Consider the following 26,953-nt stretch of genomic DNA (forward strand, 5'->3'; position numbering starts at 1 on the left):
CAGCAACATTGGTCCACATAGCTCGTATCTCAATTCTTTCTTCTTGGTCTGCCTCTCCTAATTCTTGCGTGTTTTCTCTCTCAAAGCCAGTCGATCGTGCCCGGCCGCACCATCTGACAGCACCTATTTATAATTTTTAATTAGACCGATAAACGTCTTGCCAGTTCTCGCACGAATCATAAATCTTAGCAAGAACCGCGTGTAAATAAACCAATTATTATTAATGACAAGCGTGCTCCATTAATTGATATTTTCACTGGAAAACGGATATTGTCTGTGAATTTATTGCCAGGTGTCTCGTTCTACTCGATGAGAGTCGTATACAAGTGGAAAAAGTCCGAGTCAGCCAGACCATTTTCAAGAGGTCCGTCCATAAAACTTGAATAGCCATCTGTCACTCGCAGATATGATTTCTCGTGCTCCATCCGTTTACAAGGGCCAACCTGCAGACGTCGCATTTCCGCAAGATTTTCGCGCCATTTCACTCAAATCATACTGGAAAGCTTTCGGGGAAAAATTTAATCAGTAGCTCGAAGGTGGAAAGTGGAAAATTCGAGAAGCGTCTAAATGAATTTGCGACTGTACACTGCACATTTGGTAAAGGAAGCTTCGCCTTGCCAGTTTAAATGCAAAGAGTCCTGTCTCATCAGAATATGCCAATGTGGAGGCAGATTTTTTTAGCACCGCGCTGCTACTCGCGTAGCGAAAATATATCTTCGACATTTTGGGAGAGAAGAAAAAAAGCAAGGGAATAACAGCGCACAATTCGCCGGAACTGATTCTCCCAACTCTATATACAATCAGATTTCTTTTTGCTGAAAGGACCAAATGAGATTTGTTCTTTTTTCTTTTTTACTATATAGCAGTACTGCGGATCTTAAGGAGAGAGATGGGTACGCGGCGCGGGGATGCGGGAGCTGGGGGTATATTGTTTCATGGGACAGAAGGAGCAATAAGATGAATAAAGCGCGAGAGGAACTTTCGGAGAATGAATATTTGAGAAAAATTTGAATTTTTCATTGCACGCTTATTTTTCTCTTTCTTCGAGCGAAACAGGATTTTGAGGGTTCGCGGAGGGAGAGGCAGAATGTTATGGGTCGGAGGGAGGATCGAAGATCGCGCGCGACTTCGTTATGAATGAGCGGAGCGAGAGACGACAACGCGAGAGGGAATCTTCAGGGCGCATGCGAGCAAAACTTTTCGGCAGACCGACGCTGCGGAGTTGCGTTCGCGCGTTCAGTTCGTTCGACGGCGTTTACCGTCGCGTCCCACAATCGTCCAATCTCGCCGCTACGCGGCAATCTTTGAAAATTATCGTAAAAATCTCGTCGAGCTAAAAAAGAAAAGAAAATAGTCGAGTCTCGCTCTTTGGAGAAATTCAGTAAACTCGTCGTGGAGTCGCAGGAGGATTTATTTGTTTTGAGAGTGAAAGGGAGGGGGAAAGTTTATAAAAGTCGAGGAAAATTTTGAGTGGAAATTTGGAAAAATTGTGAATTTTCTAGGGAATCGAGTGGTTGGCTGCGGTCGAGTCGCGAAAGCTCCGCGTTACCGGCTGACTCCTCTCTAGGTCATACGTGCAGACTTTCCATCGAGGCCAATGTCAACCTCCGTCGATCGAGAGTGCCTGGCGAAATCCAAAGTGTCAAGGGGATCGACAGGTGGAATTTTCATTTGGCGCACTCTTCGACAAACTCTCCCATTATTGACGCTGCGTCGTCATTGAAAATCTTCTTATTATCAGTGCTACTCTGTTTCTGCTGTAAAAACATTTCAGCCGAAAGTCAGAAAAAATGGAGAAACTCAACAACGATCGGGGCAAGCTTTCCGGATGGTCGCAAATCATCCCCGATCGTCTTGGATCGAAGAGATAAGCCAACGATCCATATACAACGATACTAAATCTCTGGATCTAACGTATAGCACTATGTAAATTGGAAGGATAAGGGAGCGCGTGTAATGAGAAGGAAATAAAGTTGAATAAGCGTGAGGAACATCGGTTTAATTTATATCATTTGAAAGGTGTATAAACAGAAAAATCATAGGCAATCGCTGACTATAAATCGATCGTAAAATCGAGAAGCCAGGCCGGATCTCCGCATTCCTTTCCACGCGAGGAAGCGTGCTGCACCTTTTGCCACCAGTGTTTACATTTCACTGCATGGGGGATACACAGAAAGGCGGAGAGTCGATAAACGACGAAAACTCGTCGCATCCTCCGTCGTAAAAATTGCGCGAGGTTCGCCCAAGACCTTAAAATCGAACACTGCGAGTGGTCTCTTTGTTGCAAGATCGAGGTGTTAATTACGAATCGACAGTCATATTTTGGCTAAGATTTAAAACGTTGCAATGATCGATCGACGGGTTAACGAAGATTTTCAAGCCCAAGTGAATACGCCGAAGCCAGTTAACGTTGTAGCATCATATGCGAATTATCCGCTTGACCGAGCGTAAATCCCGGGCAATAACAGGCTCGAAGCTTCGGCTGCGTTTCGGAGAAGGAGGAAACGAGGCATCGAGTTTATATTTATTTACTGTCGGCTGTTGCACCGAAAGAAATGTCCGCTGCCGGACCAACGGGGAGAGATCCAAAGAAACCCTCGTGAAAAAATTCATCAACAGAGACGCTTCTTCCTATACCGTACAACGTACGTATATCAACCGAGAATTCCCGAGGATCATCGAAGAAACGCTAAAACTGAACTATACCGGAAGCGGCATTCCTTGCCCGTACAGCGAGGAGGATCCGAAGAAACAAACAAACCGATCGAACGCGCTAGGTGAAACATTAGAAACGCAATTGCAGCGAAGAGCTCGAAGAGCAATATTTAGCGAGTGATCTGGAACAATGGTGCACGAAGATAGGAGTAGAGACCGCTAGGAGTAATCATTGACAAATTCTGCTGCAATTGGACAAATAAATGGATAAGATCAGTGGGAGTGCTGTTAAATGTTAGGAATACGTTGAACGGTAAGGGATTGGTTGGTGGTGGGGTTGGTGAATAGCGTGCTGAGAGAGGCACAAGTGTTGATCAGAGTCAAGTTACGTGGACTGTAATGTAATTGGGGTCTTTCGTACACGCCATAGAACGCTCCAAGATGTTTGTCGGTAGCATGCTGAATTCGGTGTCGAATTGCGTCCGGCCGAACGGCCCACTGGACGCGGCGATATTTTCGAGAGTTCGAAGGTCACCGAGTCCATCGGCAGCCTGGAACAACTCGACGCTGCACGCTCATCGTAATCGAAGTTTCGAGGTTTTGATGGAGCCCGAAGAGGAGTCCCGGGAGGCGTGTCACTCGGTCATCTTCTTGCTGGACTTTTTTCACCAGTATTACATCCCGTTCATCATTCTGATCGGTTTGATCGGTAACCTCCTGTCCTGCGTGGTGTTCCTCAACACCCACCTGAAGATGCGTAGCTCGAGCTACTACCTGGCAGCCCTGGCGACGGCTGACTTTGGTTTCTTGGTGTCCCTCTTGTTGGTTTGGTTGAACAGCACCATCGGCTGGAGAGTCTTCAACAAGGACGGTTGGTGCGAGACTCTTGTGTACGTGAGCGCGGTCTGCAGCTCCCTCAGCGTTTGGCTCATCGTCGCTTTCACCGTCGAGAGGTTCATAGCGGTTCAATATCCCCTGCACAGGCCACACATGTGCACCATAGCCAGGGCCAAGGCCATAGTTCTGGTTCTGGTCATTCTGGCCCTCGCCAGCCACTCTTACGCCTTCGTCACCGCTGGGGTCGTCAAGAATCAGGATGGCTACGAGTTGTGCGAGCTGAAGATCGAGTACCTCGAGACCATGAGGATCATCAGCATCATCGATAGCATTGCCAGCCTCATCGCTCCCCTCATATTAATCATTGTCATGAACACCATGATCATGAGGAACCTTTTGCGCTTCAGCAGGCGCTTCAAGCAGTCTCCCGGAGTCTCCACCAATTGCCCCAGCAGAGATCGATCGGATATTAATCTCAACCAAATACCGGTAAGCAACCTCTCTCGCCAGCATATTACAACACTTATATAGACTCTATACTATTTCGTGCAGCAATTGGAAGGATTTACCAGGATCTCTGATCGATGCTAACGCCCTTCTCTCTCTCTCTGGCCTGCAACATTTCGTCCTATGCGTTTAAATCCCACTTTATACCATCTCACTCTGACTAGACTATAATTGAATTCATTAGCGAATGTCGAGAGACGTCGTTTTGTCAGATGTCAGTCTCGCGTCGTACGCGCTCAACATTATTTTATTCTCCTTTAATTAACTCAGACTTTAAGCTGAATCTTTTATATGGATAAAGAATTTTCTTCTCCACGAGATTGTGTATTTTCGCAAATGGAGGTAATAATTGGAGGTTTTTCTATATAGGGTAAATAAAGAAGCGATTCAGTTATTTTCATAAGAAGCTTTTTAATGTATATATATTTTCCATTGTATAATTGAAATGGACAAGAAAAATGTGTCTTGTTGGATTTTATGTCGATCTAGTGTCTCTCTATTGGACGGAAGAAACTAGAGTGGGTTAATGTAGAGCGGATTTGTAATTTTTATAAATAAATGTATTTATCGCGAACAAGCTTAATGCTGCGTAATATTGCATGTAGTGGTAGGTATACTTGCCGAAACATAAACACAATCTAGAAATAGCTCATCCGTCCTCGCTTTTCGTGAAAGCTCGTAAGGTAGAGAGAGAGAGAGAGAGAGAGAGAGAGAGAGAGAGAGATCCACGTGTATTTAGTCATCCGTTGCAATATTGGAGATTTTCGGTACTCCGGAATGAGACAAAAGGGACAAAGCAGATTTAATAAAATTGAAAGAGCATCGAAAAATGGAAAGAGGCAAATCTATAAAGAAGTTAAAATCAGATTCGTGTTCGTGACAGTCGTTAAGCATTTTTCTTTCGGATTCAACGTCACGGTGGCACGTGCGTGCGTGGAGAAAAATATAGTAAACAATGATTCAGAGAGATAAATACCTACTAACGAACCAGGCCAAGTTTGTTTTGTAGAATGAGTTCGTTAACTCCTATTCACGGTGTCTTTAGTTTTATTTTTTTACTTTATTTTTGCTTATCGAATTAACGAATGAGCAACAATAGCACGTTAGAAGCTTTAGAGGATTTAATATTGTTTTTCGTAAATGTATATATATATATATCATAGTGTGACGAATGATGGAAAGCAGAGAGAGAGGGAGAGAGAGAGAGAGAGAGAGACCAATTAGAACTCGCGCTATGCTCTTCTCGTATTATTCATCTCAGATATTTTCACCGTTGATAAAGATGGTCGGGTATTAATTTGTCGTTTCGGTTTTTGCGTCGCTGTATAAAGAGGACAACAATAAACGACGAAAGGGGTTTCCTCATATTCCTCGGACATAGCTATGACGACATATATTGTGCCGATCTTCTAGTGCGGTTTGCCGATTATTTTTAAACTGCTTATAAATACCCTTAGCTTATGTAACAGCGGCACCATTCATCATTGGGAAAGCTCGGCATTCTAGCATCCTCCAGATTAATTTCTAATCCTTCGACAATTTCTCATCTCGATTAACAGCCTTGCAATTTCAGCATTTGCAATTTGTCCATACTCCAGCGAGCCACTGCAATCTTTATAAAGCTTTTTCTAACGAGTAAATAATGAAATTACTTTCGTCCTTGATCAAAATTATAATTGCCAACTGGAATTAAGATTAAATGTTTTCTTGCAAGTTTTTTCTCACACATATATATATATATATGTACATATACATACAGTACAAGGTAAGTTTTCGAGAGTTAAGAGGCTCGTGTCTGTGTCCTGGAATAATGAAGCATTTTAAGCAGATTTTCATTTGACAATAACCGACAATAAGAAACTCCTTGCTATTCTCTTTCTCATTTCTTACTCTGCTTTTCTCGTTTCCGTCGAATAATCATTGGAATTAAAATGGAGCTCGGTCATATTAGCGATGCACAGGGTGATTCAAGTTTGATCGAACAACTGCGCCACTGTATTACAAGAATTGGTAGAAACGTTTATTGCAATTTCTTGGCAAATTTATTCGTTGGGTAAAGATTACAGAGTACGATAAATTCGATCGAAGCTTCGGAGGATGTCCAACGGATATAAAGAGATAAATTTCGCAACAAGTTTACCAAGAGAAGCTATAGAGAGGAAGAGCCGACTCTCGACAATGCTATGTTCCTTTTTCGTTACCTTTCCATTTCAAAATGGCTCGTCAAATATTGACATTTATCGTATCGTCCATATAGGACAACGGATCAAATTTCTCCTCTCTTCAAAACTATAATCGTCGCAATCTTCGTTCAAGGAGAATCGCATCTCTTAAGTAATTACTCTGGATTTAATTTTTCCCGCCCACGTTGAAAGATTCTCCCATTACACCCTTGGAAACTTTAATCACGATTTAGATTGCGTTTACACACGGTGTACATCGTTTCTCTTCGAATCAGTTTATTTTTCCGACTCCATCACGTAATGACGTAAAAGTATGCTGCGTATAGCAACATTTATTTCTTTTACTTCACCGCGCAGTTACTTTTCATATTTTCTATACACTTTTTTCTTTCTTCCCCTCCTTTTTACTATACCGTCAACGCGTGAATATACGCGTCCAAGAGAGAGCGAGAGAGAGAGAGAGAGAGAGAGAGAGAGCTAGGAGAAGGGCTGCAGGCTCGAAGTATAACAGCATTCGAAACGTAGTAACGCGTATGTTGGGAAAAACATCTTTCAAATTGCCAACCAAACAAGAATAGCCAAGTCGTAATTTTTGCCCACTTTTTCAAACGCTCTCACACGAATTTCCTTCTTTATCCGATCTACAAAGTTCCCGAGTAAAGTGTACGTAATACCGTTGAAAAAACGCTACTTTCCAAAGTCCTATCGCGTAAAACAATTTTCTTTCCCACATATCCGGCAGAAACTCGGTAAAAACTGCAGTGTTTCTAAGACGCAATTTACTTTAATATTTTGTGCCTTTATTTTATATATATATATATACACACGTATACACATGTGTGTGGAGTGGAGTAGGAAGCGGACAGTGTAAATAGGTGTATACTGCGGAATCTATATAGATTTGATTTACGGTTGCGAGAAAATTTATTGGTACGAACATTGAGCCAATAAATGGCGTGGCTTTTCACGCGATTGGGTTAATTCTACCTTTGTGTTTGGATGTAGAGGATTAAAATGAGTTTTGGAAGCTTAGAGTTAAAAGCGGGAGCGCTCTTAGGCAACAATAAAAAGGTGGCAAGAACTTTTGTGGAGGATAGGAGCAGACGCAGTGGCAGTGGCACTGCATTTCCCTCGAAAGCCTATCTATATTTATAACTTGGTATTTAGTTCAACCACGGGAGTAAATTGCGAGTCTCGCGTATTTTCTATTCAATTCAGGTCTGGGGTAACGGAACTTTTCCGCTTTTACTTGGTCGTTAAGACGATTGCGTTAAATTATTGAACATTGTTTTAGCAACAAAGTCAACTGTTGCAGCACGGTACGACGCACTGCGGTAGTACGTCTGTCAATAGTTTTCGAATTAAGAATCAGGCAACGGTATTTCTATCACAGCTTTATCCTTCGGGTTGCTTTAAAATTTCATTCGCGCGTTGATGCTGCCGTACGCCGCGTGAGTAAAGCAGAATTATTAACAGTAATTGAAACAGGTAATTGGCGGTACCTAATTACTCTCGAATACTAATCATGTCCGAAAAGTGATATTTAATCTGGACTTGACTCTGTTTAATGTGTAATGTTTATCAGTAGTGTGTATAGTATACTTCAATCGTATTACGATTGTTACGATTGAAGTAACATAAATTTATCATAGGATTTTCGCTTTAGGCAAATTCCGAAGAGCAAAGTTTATGTATAGTAAACTTTTATAGCTATCAAATAATTTCTTCTTTATAACGTTGCGGAACGCGACGTGTGCTTTTGTTTGCTCCAATTTTCAATAAAGTGCTTTCTACTTGTTGAAATAAAATATAAAACAAAAACGTTATTGGTTAATTTTTTAAATTCAACCATACTTTTTTTCTTTTTTTTGATCAAATCGGTATATAAGAGCTTATCTTTGAGATTACTCAAAGGTATATATGTATCGAGTCAGAAGGATTTGGTAAATGGAGCAAATTTTATCTTGTTACATAGAAATGCGCGTGGCAACGTAGTATATACGTGAAGAAAGTAGGAAGGATGAGAGAGGGAGGGGTGTAATCAGTCAATCTGGTTACTCTGTAAATTGACACTTTGTACGCACACTAGATAATCCTATTTCGCATCAAATATTTGGCGACGTTTGATTTACGCAATTGCATAATATCTATGATGTGAGATCTGTGCGCGTATCGATTGATTTCAAAATTTTTACGATTAGTCTTATCGAAATCTAGTCTATGTTTTTATTATAATATAATAGAGCGCGGCTATCGCTTGCTCCAGCTCTACTAGCACGTAATTAGAGGCGTGAATAGATAGAGGCTCGCCTCCCCGTGTAATGCGTTTGGCAGAGCAAAAATATAGCCACGAATCAAAACAGTGCAGCTAATTATATGTTCTTTTTTTCTCATAAAAAAGCCAATCGTGGACCAGCTAATCTCAGCTCGTTTAATCGTTGTCCTTCTTCTCTGGTTTTACGTGTTATATCAACAGCGATTGGAAATAACTCGATATAAAGCGTCGAAACGTTGGAAATTTAATAAATTTCATAAAGAATATATTTACATATTCTTCTATCGGACTGTATAACTATTAATTAAATACGAATGCTTTTTCTATTAGGAAAATTAATAGAAAATAATTGTTTATTTCTGATATAGTCATCGGACATACGGTATAATAGAGAATTCACGCAATTAAACACTCCAACAAGTTACAGTGAGCAATTAGCATTAACAAATTTGGCAAAGTTCGTGAAAGTGAATAATTTAATGATTACTTTGCAGCGGAGCAACTGTTGAATAAAATACACAAAACTTGGCTCGAGACTATATATACAGATTGCAAGAGTAGGAATATTTACAAACACGAAGAGTTCATCGGCGACTTTCTGTTGTTTCTACGCAGAAACATGCATAGTGCAGCTGATAAATGGTAGTTCTAATTTTCGAAAAATTGGTTGGTTCTTGCTGCTTGATAAGAGGAGGGTTGGAGGTGAGAGGGTGGGGGTTGAAACATCGTTATTGGTACAGCGTCATCTCGAGGCACGATTGGCGTCAAGATAATGCTACACGATAACCATAAGCTCGTATAAGTACATCTATAGGCTCGTAGTCACGAAGCGTGTCGTGTAGTCGCTGGCTGTGTCTCGCAAGAACAACAAGCATTATCTCGCCATTCATTCACGTTCTTCGAATATCACTCTGACAGAGCAAAGTAAGATTCAGCAGCAGCAGCAGCAGCATCAGCACCATGGAGCCACTAACGATTTTTCTAATCCTCCTGTCCCTGTGCTTCTCGATACTCTACTATTTCCACCAAACCCTCAACGTGTTCAAACGTGCAGGAATCGTGCACGTGAAACCGGCGCCAATTTTTGGCAACATGGCGCCCATAATATTCCGACAAAAATCCATGGTAGAGATGGTGCAAAGTGTGTACAATCTGTGTCCAGAATCAAAGTACGCTGGATTCTACGATTTCGCCAATCCGGTGATACTCGTACGCGATCCTGAGCTGATAACTCTGATAGCCGTGAGAAACTTTGACAGTTTCTGCGATCACCGTGGCTTCATCGACGAGGTCACTGACCCCCTAATAGGCAAAAATCTGTTCGCTCTGCGGGGACAAGCCTGGAGGCAGATGAGAAGATTGTTGAGTCCAGCCTTCTCCTCTGCCAAAATGAAAACTATGTACGAATTGGTGTACAGGTGCGCCGAGAACTTCGTGGATTACCTGGCGGACGAGGCTGAAGCCGAGGAAGCCACCAATATGAAGGACGCTTTCGCCAGGTACGCCAATGACGTCATAGCTAGCTGCGCCTTCGGTTTGACGGTGGACTCCATGAGATACCCGAATAACGAGTTTTTCGTACTGGGAGGAGAAGCGACGAATTTAGACGGGATTCTCTCGACAAAGTTCTTCCTGGGCAAGAACTTCCCGTGGCTGACGAAGCTGCTGGGCCTGAGGATGGTGAGCAAGAGGGCGGCCGATTTCTTTCAAGATGCCATCGACACCGCCATTAAAACGAGGGAGGAGAAGGGTATAACCAGACCCGACATGATCCAACTGATGATGGAGTCCAGGGACAAGAACGACCTCTCCAAGTACCTCAGCATCGAAGACATGACGTCACAGGCCTTCGTCTTCTTCTTCGCCGGTTTCGACACGTCCTCGACCTTCCTGTCCTTCGCCGTTCACGAACTGGCCGTAAATCCCGATATCCAGGAGAAGCTGCGAGCAGAGATCACGATGGTCGCCAAGGACCACGATGGAAAGCCCAGCTACGAGGCCCTCAAGAAGATGGAGTACATGGAGGCAGTGGTGAACGAGACTCTCAGACTTTATCCTCAGGCTCCTTTTCTGGACCGCGTCTGCGTCAAGAAATTCCAACTTCCTCCTGCGCTTCCGGGTGGCAAACCCTTCACCATCACTCCAGGGATGACCGTCTGGTTCTCCTCCTTCTCCCTCCATCGCGATCCAAAGTATTTCCCGGAACCCACCAAGTTTCGCCCGTCCAGATTCCTCGAGGGTGCTGTCAACTCTTCGGTTTACATGCCCTTTGGAGTGGGACCCAGAATGTGCATTGGCAACAGATTCGCCCTCATGGAGGTCAAGGTCGTTCTCTTTAATCTCATCAGGTGCTGTGTCCTCGAACCTTGCTCGAGAACCGAGATTCCTCTCAAGTTTAACAAGAAGAGTTTCGCCATGATGGCTCACGGAGGCTTCTGGATCAAACTCAGGAAAATTCAGCAGCCCTCTGAGAATTCCTCTTGTAACAGTCCAATTTAGTACCTTGATTTTGGGAAAAATTACTTTCCCTACTGCTTTCTCTCCTTTTCACTGTAAATTCTCATTGCGTCCGGTAAGATATATCTATATATACATGAGTTTTCCTCTCGTATATAGTGTAGAATAAGTCTGGGGAGATCGAGCGTTATTTCCTATTGTATGCTGTAATTGGGGAAAGTCGATCGATAATGCGTGAGATGTCTATATATTATATACTATACGTGTAAAACTGTGAAAATTACTGCTTCTTCTGTACAACTGATTGGGGAACCGATAGGTGCTGTCGCATTGTGCTTTCGTTGCAAAGCTCGGAGTAATTGAAACGATTCAACGGTATACCGCTGCTTGTACATTGTGAAACTCGTGCATTTTATAACCGAAGAATTGAGCAAGCCTGGAATTTTTGTCAATAATTCCATTAAGTATTGTATACATAAATTTATCATATACGTACAGAGAAAGAACTATTGTAAGTGCATTCGCTGTGAATTGATGCTATTGCTAATTAACGATATATTCTACTTATTATTATGTTTTTTTTTACTTTTTTCCATACATTTGCCTGTTCCATTGCAATAAATCATTTTTACGAATAAACTAACAAACATCGTCTGTCTCCAGTGTCAATTTTTCAACCAATTTCCTATTGATTTAGTTTTATATCCCAATTTATATATGAACGTTTACTCGAAGTATATAGTTAATTCCACGAGACATTTACAAACTTTTTAGCACTCTCTGAACATCGATTCTCCAAAATTTCGATATCGTGTCCTAATATTTATCGTCGTTCGGCTTTTGGCATCGCAACGCTGCACGAGTGAGTACTATTTAATGTTTATTTTTCAGCTTGACCGAATTTTTATTTGTCTTTGTAAATTTTCGTAAATATAGCCATTCGTGTTTATCGAATCGCGTTTTATTACCATAAAACGTACTATATAGAGTAATTGAAATAACTGGTGGTGTACATCTCGGAGTATAAATGAGGAGAGACGCAAGATTATTTAGCTCCACACGAAACATCGCTGCGTAGAATTTGCCAGCGGAGACACGTGGGTGCAGAGATAAGTTGGGTGCCGATAGGAACGTTTGTCATCGAACAGAATTTTTCACGATAAATTGTTGCCTCGAAGGAGCTATTATCCAACAAAATATTATTACTGTTTATCGTCTCTTATAAATTCTCTCGCATTATCTACGTACACATGTATACATCATACTTTGCACACAGTTGTTCACGTTGCAATTTAACTATATTTATAAATAGAAACGAAAAACGTTTATACGCCCCGGAGCTTATAGATGGAAGAAGACGTTTATCTCCGTAACTCTAAGAGATATTACATTTTTGCACGAGACCTTTTCGAAACATTTCGCTACTTAAATTCGAATAGGTCTTGTGCAAAATTTAATATTGCTATCCCTATAATGGTTGTACGCGGAGATAAATCTTTTCTTCCGTGCATGCTTTCGGACGTTTTAACATTCAGATTCTATATACATATATATATATATATATATATGTGTGTGTGTATAGCTGAGGAATAATCAAACTCGGTTGGTAGTGTGACCCAAGATTTAGCCTGAAAATCTTATCAAAACGGACGTGAAATTTTGAAAAATACAATCATCGACCTTACTCGTGTAACTTCTGATTGTTTATTTCATCGAATAAACATAAACAAGTGAAATCGATGCGCAAGATAAAAAGATGGAAAATTTCAATTATCGATAAATTTCTTTCAACAACAGATCACTGATATATATATATATATATATGTATGTATAGGTATAGAAATAACCCGAGCGTTAAAGGATCAACGTTTATGGGGCAGGGGGGGGGGGGGGGGGGGAGAAGAATGATACGCAGGATTAATTGAAGCGTCTCTTTTTTTTCTATGAAATCTGAAAGTCCCAGAACGTCGAAGGACCAATTAAGGTTTTTACAAGAGAATTAGAGTTAGGGAGAGAGTTCAAAGGTTGAGAGAGTTTAAGAGAAAAAGAGGAAAAAATCTGACAGGGCACGTTTTGCTTTTCTTTGTGCGAGGGAAGTACTCCGACAAAGCCAGATTTATTTTTGAAGGAACTTACTGATTCAGCGAAAAGCTCCAACTACGGAAACGAGAAAGCATCCACCCTATAGGAAGCTCGTCTTTGCTTTTCTTGTCGACTAGGGGGACGAGCAACCCCTATAGGCATCTTCGAGCCTCTGGAAGCCCACAAATGCACGGAGAACCGATCGATTCCCGCGCTAATTTATAAATGGAGCCACGATTCCATTCGTCACAGATATAAATAGGTCAAGCGCGATCCCATACCTTTTTCTACTATTATATATCCAGCTGCAATATAATGGGCTGGTTCACGCTGGCCACACTCGCAAAGGGTAGCTCTACCCTAAAAATTCCTCAAAAGGACTTTAGCCTACGATTATCATTATCGACCCTATATATATATATATAAATTCATCGGATACCCCAGTCACGTACATATTTCATTCTTATATTATCGTCCAGTAAATCTACCAGCTTTTCGTCACTCTCTGATTAATTCCTCCCCGTTCCGTCCCATCGAGCAGCATCGATAACACTATTAACACCGATATTTTGAAATTTAGCAACTTTTTTTGCCATTCACGCCCGAGATTCGAGATTTCCCGAGGTGATATGTAACCGACTCCAAATAGACAGCACGTGTATATATATAATATTCGATCACGCGTGACATTGAGACTGGGCCATCTCTGACCGTTCAGCTCCTGCGCGCTTGTATTTCGAAAGACACGGAGTTGTACGATAAAATGTTACACGTGCATGGAACATAGTCACTTGGACATTTTTATATATCCCTTCCCTTATTATATTCGAGGCATATATATGTTTTCTTAATTTAAATAATACATGATGATTTGCAGCAGGAGTTTTTTCATAACAATCTGTTGGGTGATCGACGTTTATAACCGATCGATCTGGAATTTTCAGCAATTTTCAATGTTGGGCTTGGATCATTCGCGTCGCGTTCGGTGTTTAAAGAAGATCCTGTGAAAGCAGGAGGCCCTAATGCGTCTATTCCTGATCGCGGACAGTCTAAAATTATCGCAACTCCGAGTTATTTTCCGTGCATAGAGAAAATAACGCCTGGGTACCGGCAATTTTCGTCTATATGGGACAAAGCTGTCCCTGATGTGCAAATTTGCTTCGGTTTATACAGCTGACGATGATTCGCAATTTGCGCGACCACAGACCTTAAAATCCTTTACGCCACAGGAAACATTGTCTGAAATAATTCCAGAAAATTCCTATACTATATTTATAATGATTACTTATATATATATTACGAAATATCTGCAATCGGTACTGAGAACCTTCCTCGCGAAATAATTAATTTTACTAATTATTTTCTCTCTCTCTCTCTCTACATATACATATATAAGTCCTCCCCCTCCCCCTCACTGTATCTATCACATCTCAGCCGGAAACATTCTATCGAGCATTCTTCGTGCCTTATCTTTACTCGTGTGGTAATCGTGTTTATATAGAAATTGATCGCCACTTTGAATGAAACGCTTCAAGAACCATTGGAATCCTATATTTCACGTAGGTGTCCAACCGAATTGACTGCTATACTTTACGCCATTTTCCAATATACTGCAGCATTTTTTATACCTTTATCAGAGCGTTCGTCTGAATTTTAGCCTATGAATATTGCATCTCGTTTAATTTTTCATTACCTATATATACAATTAAAAATTCGACGCGAGCATAAGGAATCAATAATTGTGATTGAACGAAAAATTCGAATTTATTGGAGCGGAAGATATGGATGAAAAATTGTTGAACAGCTCAGCGTTTAAAAGCGCGCGAGAAGCAGAGAACGTATATATATATATATAGGTGTACGAGACTGTATATAGCGGACAGGTATTATAGTAATTTATAACCTATGATATAACAAATTGATGTAACCATTACCGCGACAATCGTGTGCAGCTTTGTAACACACGACTATCGTTATAAATTTATATGTATACTCTTGATTTAACTACGAAATTTCCTAGTAACAACTATCAAATTGTTACTATACATAGTCTACTATAAAATTACAATTGCAATTGTAAGCAACTTTATCACCCACGTCTGACGTTGTAATTTTACAAATAATGTTTACGATGTACCTGTAAGTTTTGTCTTTATACCTGTATACTATAACTATTATATAGCGATTCGACCTGACAAATTTAAACGTGACTTCTCTGTTGGAGTATAACCGAAAGAAATAAACTTTTAAACGAATCTCGCGTTATACGCCCGATGTACCGCTAATTTTTCCCCTTTTTGCCAACAACCTCGCACGAGTTTCTCGACGAAAAAAGTAGCTAGGGTTTCTCGCGCAAAATCATGACGCAATTCAATGGGAAATTAGCACGAGTTAAAGATCCTTATCACCGATACAGCTGTAAACTTTCCGATAGCTCGCACTCGCTTCGATCATTATTTTAAAACCTTGGGACCTAAGCTTCATTTTAAATGTCATTCTCGTAAAGTTCCATCTGATCGATAATAGAGATTGCCAGATTGCTATTTACGTGGCGCAATATAGCAATGGAAAATCTAGCAAGACCATCGTTCACCAAGGCTCCGATCTATTATTGGTACACTGCTCAATAATTGTTATTATTATTATTTCCTGCAGGCGTGGATGAAAAATCAGACTCGTCTAAAAGTGCATCGATTAGAATATAAACTAAGGAAAATCTCTGGGGAAAATGGAGAGAAAAGCAATGGAGTTACATAAATCGCTAAGTAATTACATTGCAATATGCAGATCATTCGAGAAAGTTTCATCTCGATGCTATGAGAAATCTTTTCGCGGATGAATTTGAATTTGAATCGGAGAATCATTCCCCCGTGAAGTTATCTCGATATACTATAGAAATACAAACACCAAACACTAGATATATATATATGTATATGTACTAAGCACCATACACGTAAGTATTAGACGAAGCGTGCTGTCCTAAATAAAATTCAATCTCTGTCAAAGTCCAAGGTCACCCTAGCCTTAACGAAGTTTAATTTTGCAGTAAAACTTTGGGATAGTACAGGTTTGACGTAGGAGTTGATGGGGCTGATGGAGCCTATATAGCCTGGTCTCTCGACAGCAATCTAGCTGACGCATGCCAACGTCACTGCACAAGTTTGTAAGGGCGTGATATATATATATATATATATATATATATATACAGCTTATTAGACGATTGAATAATAAAATATCGATCGATTAGCCCTACACACACGAGAGTCTGCAAATCCCTGAGAAAGATTTAAAAACCTATACGTATATGCAAGGACACTCGATTTATATGCTGTAGATTAATTTTCCGTCGGTATCGTGAGAATTGGAAGCCGTGATAATGAAGATGATTGAAATGGAAAATTAGCGAAGAATGAATCTCGAGGTTTCGAGCCTATACCTACGCGATTCAATATATTTTTTACAGAATCAAAGGTTTATTTTTATGACGGTGTATTTGTTTGCGTGGAGGTCGCGTCGCGCCAAGCCAAGCCGTTTCGTTGGTCGTTCCGCAGGAAGAATCGCATGGTTTAAGTACCCTGTTAACCAAGGATTATTGGTACACATTGCTTTAGGTACATTCGCGTTTAATTTCATTGCTGCTATTTTACGGGGAAATAACTATAAATATCGCAGGAAAAGTGGAATTAGCGAAGTTTGCACTTTTCGTTGGAATTTCAAATTTACATTGTATTCGCTGGGGTAACGTTACGAGGGTATCTCCTTCCAATTTACAATTTTTCAGCCTGGCACAATCGCGGCGGTGAAACTCGTCGCGTTCTCCTCGCTTTGTTACAACTGCGAGAGTGAAACTTATATTTTAATCTGGATTAACTATCGCACATATACATGCATACGCCGGCTTGTATAATATGAGGTATTCGAAAATCAAGTTCGTCCGATTACAAGCGTACGTGCGAGGCTAGTTTAACCGATGTACTTGTAATTTGTAAGCAAGATAGCTGCACGATAATAGGTATTAAAGCTCGAATGTTCCATGCTTCCTATAGTATATATTATACCATATATTTTGCAGCGCTTCGCTTTTCTTCCTACAGTGGAATTCAACTCTATAATTAATTACAATGTAATTCATCGTGTTTGAAAACTCGATCGAGTTTAAAATTTTGACAGAGAGAGTCGTTAGAGAAGCTAAATAATAACGCAAAAGTCAGAAAATATGATTAACATATTTTCAAAGCACTGTATATTCTGTAAATTTATTCTTAAATGATTTACGAGTTTTCGCGCGTTATCTGCGAGTTATATTTATACGTAGTAGCAGGAATTATATACCATATATAGTCAAGGCATTTCACGGTCTCTATTATATTATAATTTGCGAGCACTTTTATTTTCACCGCGAATCGTGAAATTTAATTATTTAATTACCACGGTACTCTTCCTCGTATTTTAATACGATTAAATTTGCAATTTTACGATTGCTTAGGCGGAAACCCCTATGTGTTTAAATCAAAGGTAGATCAAATAGTTTGAGAGAATATCTTTCTGTGTGCGTGCATGTAGAACATAAAGTACTCTATAAACCCTTTTTCATCGTGGAACCTTAAACTATCACTGTTTAAAAAAACAAAACTCATTTTTGGTATTCTGCAACATACAACATTGATGAACTTTAATCAGTGAGAACTTCTCATCGTTCAAAGGCCATTTTTCCTCAATTGAACGGAACAATTCTGAAATATATGATTTTATTAATGTTATTAATGTATGATCAACTTGTCTCTTTATGAAAAATCGAATTGAAAGATGCAAATAAATTTATTTGTACATTTTTGAAGATGTACTCGTGGTCCTAGAGTTATAGTGTATTAATTTATATATTTTTTATAGAGAGAATTTTAAAACATGTTATTTTTAAGGAAAAAAATGAAGTTTCGTAAAATTGAATTATTTTCTTTTATGTCATAAGTAAAATATCAAAGACATTCCTAATTAAACGGATAGTTTTCCTATACCTTCTCTTAAAAATTAGTTTTTTGTTCTGTTCTTAAACTATGCTCAGCTCTATAGGTAAATTATTCAAAAGATCCTTAAATTTAATATGAATTAGTAGCCATATTGGATGAACTATTTCGAATTTCGTAATTACAACTTCAGAATCGTAATTGGTACTCCAAAAAACCCTTCTATGTCAAATTTCATAGAAATGATTCCATTAGATTTAATGTGGCCCTTAAAGGGATAATTGCCATCGCACCTATACTTTTCATTATATCGTACAATTTAATTAATAATAATTACCATGCTACTTCCTCCTATATTTTAATACAATTTAATTTGTAATTCTGCCCCAGCTCGAGGAAAAACCCGTATATGCAAGCACCAAAACTTGATGAAATAATTTAAGAATATTTCTATGTAGTGCACATACAAGGCAGTATAAATTTTCTTAAAAAATATCTTACGAGCTTTTATGTTATCTGGAAATCTCCGCAGCGTGTATCAAAGGTATTTAACATTCGCATTAATTACCATTGCACCTACTTTTCATTATATCGTAAAATTTAATTAACAATAAATAGGATGGTACTTCCTTCTATATCTTAATGCAATTAAATTTGCAATTTTATTCACCTCTGCAGGTAACCGCTCATATTTAAAGAAAAAGCAGATAAAACGATTTAAGAATATTTCTATATATATCCAAGAAATACAATAGTGTATAAAAATTGTGAAAATAATATCACAAACTATTTGGTTACATATGGCTCCCCATCCAACGTATACCTAGAGTATTTGACAATTTCTATCAAATTGCCATTTCGCTAGCTCCTACTTTTCACCGTACCTTAAAAGTGAATTAATGACCATTAGGAATATACTGCAACATGTGTTAATGGAATTTGATTTAAAATTGTAACAGAGTGCAAGCAGCAGTAACAATGGAGCAGGAGTGATCACTCTTGGTCCCGTGGTCGGTGGGAGAAGGGCACCGTCGCAACAGTCGATTCACTCGTCGAAAACCAACCATTCGCACCACTCTCGACATCCAGCAACGTCAACCGCAGCTCCGCCCTCGACCCCCCGCAACGCCTGCCAGATCCCCGAAATAGGAGCCCGCTGTATACGTAAGTTTATCACCCAGCTCCGGCCCGACTTATCCCCCCCCCCACAATCATAAAAAAATCACGCAATCAGCCAAATCGCTTCACTTTCACTCGTAACATTCATAACCCTAATACAAAATTCATGATTATTCCCGAGAGACGAAACGCCCGTATTAAGACAAAAGCCTCTGTTTTTTTCTCTCACAGACGTCAGATCGTCCTCTCGCAATCTCATCTCGACTAGGAACCAGCAAAGCATAACGAAGATGCTCTTATTGATCAGCACAGTCTTCATTCTCTTAAATTTGCCAAGGTAAACAAATTAATATCGCACGAAATTAACTTTTTAATTAATGCTAATAATCTGGATGCTTGGAATTTTTCTAAGACAGCTTCGCCAATCTGTCCTGCGCGCGTAATCTTTCAAGCTTGACTATATAGTTAACCTTGTGCAGGAGGCTAGCTAGCTGTTCAACGAAAATCTATATATAACGCGAAAATAATTTAATCCTGCGAAAGCTTTGTAAAATAAGAAATATCAGCTCGCGGCTGTAGTATATAGCATTGTAAATTGTTTGTTGCTAAAGCAGGGAGTAAAAACGGAGCTCCGCAGCTATCCCTATGTATATACGAGTTTATTGACGCCGCTTGAAATAAAAATATTTTTTTCGGAGACTCCCCCTCTGTCATTTATAAATATTTACGTCTAACGTAATAAACGAGACGCTCGTGGATGAACTTTACGCATTAATGCCATTCGGATTAGATAAATGGAATTTTTTGTATTCGAAGCAACCTTGGGCCGAGCAAACACGTTCCTCTCGTAATTATATATATATATATATGTAATTATTGAGAAAGAAAGGTGCGAAAAAGTTTGCAATCGAAGAGAGTAGGATTTGAGAAAGCAGCAAGGGGCGCGTATATGTATAGCGCAGCCAGGGGGTGGCTCGACGCTCGCTTTTACGCGCGTTCGTGCTTTGCCAACATTAAAGTTTCTTTCGGTGAAAATCTGCGGCGGATCACCCCAACGAAGGAGGCTTGATAAATGTACCATGCTAAAAAATCTGGATCAGTCAGGTAGAATAAGACGACTTATCTAAATCCAGCCGCCATTTACTTTGATTGCAGTTGGCTTTTTACCAACTTTGTCTCGAACCGAACGATAAATTAGCTTCGTATCGGTTCTCCCAACTATATACCTTCATATTACGCTATATATATATGTATATACTTAATATACACATAATGTACGATACGTCATTATTGAAATTTACAGTTTATCGAGTACTGCGCGTGAAAATGCACATACGTATATATATATATATATATATATCGTTATCAGAAAGATAATGTACTTTCACGGTCCATTTTTAACAATTGATTTACTGCACTGGCCTCGTTTCTTACGAGTGCGCGGGATAAGAGTGCTGCTATCCCCAGCACGTGTAAGCATCCCTATCAAGCCGGCACATTTTCTCCAAGGTCCCGAGTACAAATATGCTGGGGATAAATGAATCGCGCGAGACGTGTCGCGTGGTGTGGGGGGGGGGGGGGGGAGGGCAAATGATAAAAGCTTTTCGCTCGCGATTGTCGTACAATCACCGCTCGGGTGCCTACTATTTCTTACGACTATTATTCTTATTATTGTATGGAAATAAAGCAGATGAGCCGCGCGCGCAGGAATAGTCGAGCCAATTCGCGTTATGATAAATACCACGCTTGGTTAGACGTTGATTAAAAGGAATTTTAGCGGACGACGTAAATGGTCTCGTTAACCACCAGCAAATCCTCCAATTACACAAGCGTTGTACGTACATGCATATATATATATCGAAGGAACGCGTGTTTTCAGCAACTATTTTTATCCCGCAGAGATTCGCCGAAGCACTAGCTTCCCTGGCTAATGTGATTTTCTTGTATTTTCCACAGCTACGTCATTCGTCTGTGCGTGTTCTTCTTCACTCTGGCACGAAAGGACACGCCGTCCCTCCTCTGGTGTCTTCAGCAATTCTTCATGCTTCTCTATTATACGAATTTCAGCATAAATTTCCTGCTCTACGCCATGTGTGGGATCACTTTCAGGCGATGTCTGGAGCAACTGTTGCGCAAGGTCTTGAAGAGCATGACGAGGTATCATTGCAATCCTCAGAGGTACATATAGCTAGCGTTTCGCTACTCTCGATCGTGGAAAAATCGTACGGAGACAGTGGTGATGGAAAGCACCAGAGAATTCGCCAATCCATAAAATATCCCAACGCGCTACTCGCTCTATGCCGGCGTCCCACCACCAATTTTTCCATGCATATTATGTATATCCGTGCAAGAGAACGTACCGCGAGACTCGCAGTGGACATTGAGAGCAACGCTCAATGAAGAATTTCAAATTCTTCCTGATCCGAAAGACTGAAATCCAGCTTAAGGATAAGTCGCGAATCGCATTTCCGAGCTCCGTTCTCCATAGCCCATGCGGGGATTATACTCGCGGCTCGTAAAAAGCTGCGAAATTATTCGCCGAGGAATTCTCCAATGGACAAAATACTCTGCAAAATTTATGGCTCTCTCTCTCTCTCTCTCTCTCTCTCTCTCCTGTCACTCCACTCTCCTCCCACGAAACGCCCACCTTTATGTTTCTCACCATTCTTTCCTCCGTCTCTGTTGCGACCAACGCACCGCGACAATTTTTTCGTCCGAACGATAATTGCAAGTGGGAGCTTTATGGCTGAATCATTTTTATTGGATCCAGTATATCGCCCTCTCTTCGAGATACATCTCCGAGAGGCTCCTCGAGTCGTCGTGAAAAAGAGTTTTGGAATTTCCCATATCGGCATGATGAGTGTAAAGTGGATATGAACGTTGGAAAGTCGTTACGAAGTTGGAGAGAGATAATCTTGATTACCGTTTATAAAAAGGGGCAGAATTCACCCTTCGATGATAAGAATCGAGAGGCTGAGATGTATAAGCTCGGTGCGAAAGATTTTTATCTCTCTCCCCGCGCAGCTATATATACCATGAAGAATTTCCTACGAAACTCTCTGCTTATATAGGATTAAGGAAACCGATATTTAAGAAAACATTTTTTAACGCACGATAAATTATTTTTCACAAATTTTGTATAGATGAAATTTTAAATATGTTGTCTGCTAAACGTATACGCTTGATAAATTGTCTTTTTTATTGCAGCTGATGCTATATAACTGTGCGAATATTGAGATATTCATGACCATAAAAAATGAGTTTGCTGTTAACTCGTAAAAAAACTTACTTATGCTCCTCCTGTATATCCTATGTAACATTTAAAAGGATTAAAAGCATTTGCCTAATAGCGCCAAACTTTCCACAGATCTGTCAATGATATGACTGAAATATTTCTGTCGCTTGTAATATTTCAGCGATGATATATTGACATGCACAGAGCTTCTGCGAGTTTGGCGTTTTGCTTGGAACATTGCACTCGCGATTCATACATATATATATATATATATATATACGTTTCTCTTGCATAAAACGATTGTTCCAAGCTGCGAATAAGTCGTTAATTATACAAATCGTTATGGCGAGTCGTATAAAATTAAAATAGTGAAATGGATGCAATTTATTGCCAATTGCGATATTTCGCCTAATTCCACTGTAAGTTTCACCAGGGGAGCTGGAAAACGCTTAAATTTGATTCAAATCGAAGGAAGTTATTGGCTGACGCGTAATGTTGCGCGAATCGAATAATTCTTAATGCTGCGTTCGAGAAACGCTGATATTTAAAATTTGTTACTTTTTTTTTTAAGGAGAAAAAAAGTAAGATTGTTTTGAAAAATAAAATATTTATTTATTTGACCGACCTTATCGCGGGAACAGGCTTTTATCTTTCTGTTCACACTGATCAATAAGGTTCTTTTCGATAAACTCAGTGGAGTACTTGGGCGACAGTGGAAGTGAAATTGTTTGCTGTGACTTTCACCTTTATCGCGTGAAATGTGCACATAAGTCATTATATATATATATTTATGCATCCACAATCAACAGCTGAATCAGTTTCTACGAACGCTTATAAAGAATGTTATCTGACCGAACAGCTTTATTATCCTAAGCCAACCAAAATCTAAACGAAGGATCATGCTGGCACCACTAATGACCTTTAGAAGCTGCAATCTTATCACATCTGATTATTTCTAAAACTTGGATTGAATCTACTTATATATCCATGCAAACTACATTACACGCCAAAGTCCAATTAAAATATTGGATTACGCTCGATTGACCAAAAAGTACTCTTAAAGATTTCCTCGTAATTAAGCCGCACACCATCAAATATTCTTCGTAAGTTTTTTTCTGCCTTTCTAGCCATTGAGAAAGTTTTTGCACTTTTTCAATTAACGCGCGGTGCTTCGAGTTATGAAGTAGTCAAGTTTTAGGGCTGAACGATCCTCTTACTCGAGGAAGGTAAAACTCTGATGGCTCGTGTTTATTTAATATTAAATGTTTAGTTTGAAACATTGAGAAAATCTAAAGTTAATCCTCGTCAGAGGAGAAAGTTTTCATTGAAAAAAGAGACCCTTCTCACTCTAATCTTTCTATCTATAGTTGGCAAAAAATGAGTGATTCTTTAAATTTACTCGATGGCTGCAAAGATACAAACTTTCTAATAACTCGTCAAGAGAAGTTTTCATCGGGCTTTTTGTTCAGTCACCTTTAATGGAAAGCTTACGTTAAGCCTTAACTCACAGAGAACTTGTTGATTTGTCAAATCAATATTGTTGCCTACCATTATCATATAATTTTCTTATTATACTGAAACGACCAAATGAGAAAGTTTCGACGAAATCCGTCGATCTTATCTCTTCGAGCGATTTGCTATGTACACACGTGGTGGAAATACAGAGGAAACGTCTTACCAAAGCTCGCTTCATATTACTCGTTTCAGATGTTATTATTAAAAATTTCTTACCTTCTCATTTTTTACGATATACATATAAGCTTGTTAGGTCGATTCCTGAAGGAAAGAAAATATTCTTTAAATTTTCTTTTAAACAACGTGTTACAATGATTACCCGCAAAAGCTTACAACCAAAGGTGTAGATCTAATATTATTCGCGATGTTTATGCACTGTTAAATTATTACAGTAACGATAAATAATATCTGTGTCATAATTGTAACCTCAATGTAAATTAGTTAGTAACGATAGACCGGCGAATAATAGCATGTAAATAATCTCGCACACACAGTATTCATACCATACAAATAAATGTATTTCATTCCTGTAAATCTGTAAATAAAAATACCTTTTAACGTAAGCTCTATATATATATATATATATATAGAATATGAAATATAATCTCTCGTAATCTCGCTTGGATATACATAATTTTATAAATGTATGTATTTTCGTGAAAGTAATCTATTGAATATTATATATATAAATGTAAGTCCAGTCATATATTTAGTATATCCTGTTTGTACGAATAAACATATGCGTGTATTCGTCATGAAAGAATATTTCCAAATTCTATTGTTATTTGTTTTTACACAATTGTATACTGTTCAAAGCAAATATTTTATTGAAAAAAGGCTATGTCTATCTTATCACGTTTCAACCGCAATGTAGCGTTTACTCGCATGTAAATAAAATATTGTTTTTTATGTAACGATCAATTGTTCATCATTAAAACCTATCCACTGTCTCAGAGTTTTCTTACAACGTGGGCTGAATCCGTGAGTATAAGAAGTTTTACAATTACTTAGTCACTCCATTTCTCGCACCCTGCGAGTAAAACGTCGTGCTTGTCTCGTTCTGTACTACTCGTCTTTATCGTCGAAATCTGAACCTTCCGAGTCGCTTTGTGAACTCTATTCGGAAAGGTGCTGCTTCTTGTGTTTTTGAAATATTAACTGCTGAATAGTACCAAAGATTCTCTTTGGCAGTAGAATTGGCGTTAGACTTGGACAACTTTTTCACGTCGTGAAAAGTATCAAGTTATCATAAGCCAGCAGTACAATATTTATAACAACGTTTAGAAGTATTATATATATATATATATATATATAGTTCATCCTGTAAATTGCTCAAAATAGAAATGTAACATATCGAAGTTTAAAACGTTCGAAAAAAAAAACTAAGATTTGTATAGCTCGCCAAGTTGAATGTTATATATGTATAGTACGACCCTCGAAAGTTCCTGGTAGGTTCAATCTCATTTGGTTGAACTGTAAGCTTAACATACCCTTCTATAATTGCGCCGCAAATTACAACACGATCCCTCCTCGTAGTTTTACGATTAATTAACGGTGCGAAGGAATTGTTTAGCAGGGCCTCACGAAAAACGCATCAATCTTTTTCGCAAATGTTCATTAAATTGCAATTTTAATAAGCTTTTACTAGATTTACTACTGGAGCTTAATCGATTCGCCAGGAACGTTATTTATTTACTTGATTATAAATCAAAGCTGTATGTTTAATGAGTGAGAAATTGAATGACGATGGGCCAATGATAAAACCAAGGCAATTTTATCCGCAGTTCTGCTAAATCCATGGTAAACCCGTTTGTCTATATATTTTAAGCTCCAAAGGCCTAATGGCATTGAGCGTTTGATGTTGATGAAAGGATATGATTCAAAGAGGAGGTGAAAAAGGAAATTCGATATTGCATACATACCTTCGTTTTACCCGATCCAGTTGGTCCAATTAGCATCAGTCCATGTCGTACCACCGTCGTTTCGTATAGCTGGATTATTTTCTTTACGAAATCTGAAACCAGCGTAAAATTTAACGTTTTTATAATTCACATTAAAAAATCTGTGGAAAAGTTAAATAATAAGAAAAACAAGCTAATGAAACGGTGATTTGGAATCAAAATTATGATCGTTTATAGTGGAGTAAAAGAACTTGTTCTGTTTGACCGTTATAACCAATGATAAACTATCCTTGTATGTACACATATCGATCCCGGCTAAGTGATCGTATATGGCATACCAGAGGCACACGTGGGGTCGTGTGCATGAAATCTTATACTACTCCGGAAAATCACCTCTTCCGAAAGCTGATATACCACCATTATCATCGAAAATATCAAATACATTCCTCAGCCATTTCCTCGCAAGATATACCGACTCTTTGAAACGTCTCATTCTTATTTAAACCAAACAAGATAATCCCTCGAGCAATCATCTCACGAGAAGAAAGTGTCCTTCGATGTCACTCCAAAGATCTTATCAGATTTACTTAAATAGTTGGACTAAAATTCTTGCGACTGTTACCATCCAATTCTTCCAAACTCTTTTCACCGATCGTCTTTCGAATCGCGTGCTCCAGAATTCCATAATTTGGTGGACGCTCTATCAGATTGGGGAATAGGTCAGACACGATACCTATTAAATAAAACAAGCAAATTCTCGTCAGTATATATACTATATAATTAATCATCGCATTGCGCATTAGTAGCGTCGAAGAGAAACAAAAGCACTGAGAACATGGCAAACATCTGTTTGTTGGGAAAAGTTTTCGAAAAATGAATCGCAAGTTGATTATACATGCAGAGGACTGCAGAAACATTACAGTTGGTCTGTTTGTTATGCTACGATACTCATCACGTCGACCTCATTCATAGCACGTAAGGATCGCTATATTGAAGTTGTATTAGAAGCTCGACTAGTCGTGTTCCGTGAATAAGCCACGAGTTATTTATTATTTACCGTAGAACAAAGATGAAACTCCTGATGGTCGATGCACACACCGGAAATACGTATATAGATTTGAATTTCAAATAACGCCGAATTTAGAAGGTTTTACGTTGGCGCGAGGAAGAAAGTTAGATTCAATATGCGGTAAGTTATTAAAACGCGAAGGCTATTTGCATAA

The 26,953-nt window shown here is 39.2% G+C and overlaps 3 protein-coding genes across 3 annotated transcripts in view; 2 read left to right on the forward strand and 1 right to left on the reverse strand.

Annotated features, from left to right (window-relative positions):
* LOC136778166 (dynein axonemal heavy chain 1-like) overlaps positions 1-26,953 on the reverse strand; it is a 69,703-nt gene that overhangs the window by 30,534 nt on the left and 12,216 nt on the right. The window contains exons 22-23 of the mRNA XM_066734776.1: positions 26,353-26,463; positions 25,752-25,843 (exon numbers count right to left, since the gene is read on the reverse strand). Of these exons, the coding sequence (XP_066590873.1) occupies positions 25,752-25,843; positions 26,353-26,463 (203 nt within the window). The remainder of the gene's footprint in view (positions 1-25,751; positions 25,844-26,352; positions 26,464-26,953) is intronic.
* Positions 1,267-24,726, forward strand: LOC136778173 (trissin receptor-like). Its single transcript, XM_066734795.1, has 4 exons — positions 1,267-3,981; positions 18,920-19,124; positions 19,311-19,416; positions 21,036-24,726. Exons 1-4 carry the CDS (start codon positions 3,097-3,099, stop codon positions 21,265-21,267), a joined length of 1,428 nt encoding a protein of 475 aa, XP_066590892.1. The 5' UTR covers positions 1,267-3,096; the 3' UTR covers positions 21,268-24,726.
* LOC136778171 (cytochrome P450 9e2-like) lies at positions 9,262-11,572 on the forward strand. Its single transcript, XM_066734789.1, has one exon. It carries the CDS (start codon positions 9,418-9,420, stop codon positions 10,954-10,956), a length of 1,539 nt encoding a protein of 512 aa, XP_066590886.1. The 5' UTR covers positions 9,262-9,417; the 3' UTR covers positions 10,957-11,572.

The sequence above is a fragment of the Prorops nasuta genome, unplaced genomic scaffold, assembly GCF_024137725.1.
Source record: "Prorops nasuta isolate Cenicafe-Biocafe unplaced genomic scaffold, Cenicafe_Pnas_1.2 PNAS00013, whole genome shotgun sequence".
Lineage (NCBI taxonomy): Eukaryota > Metazoa > Arthropoda > Insecta > Hymenoptera > Bethylidae > Prorops > Prorops nasuta.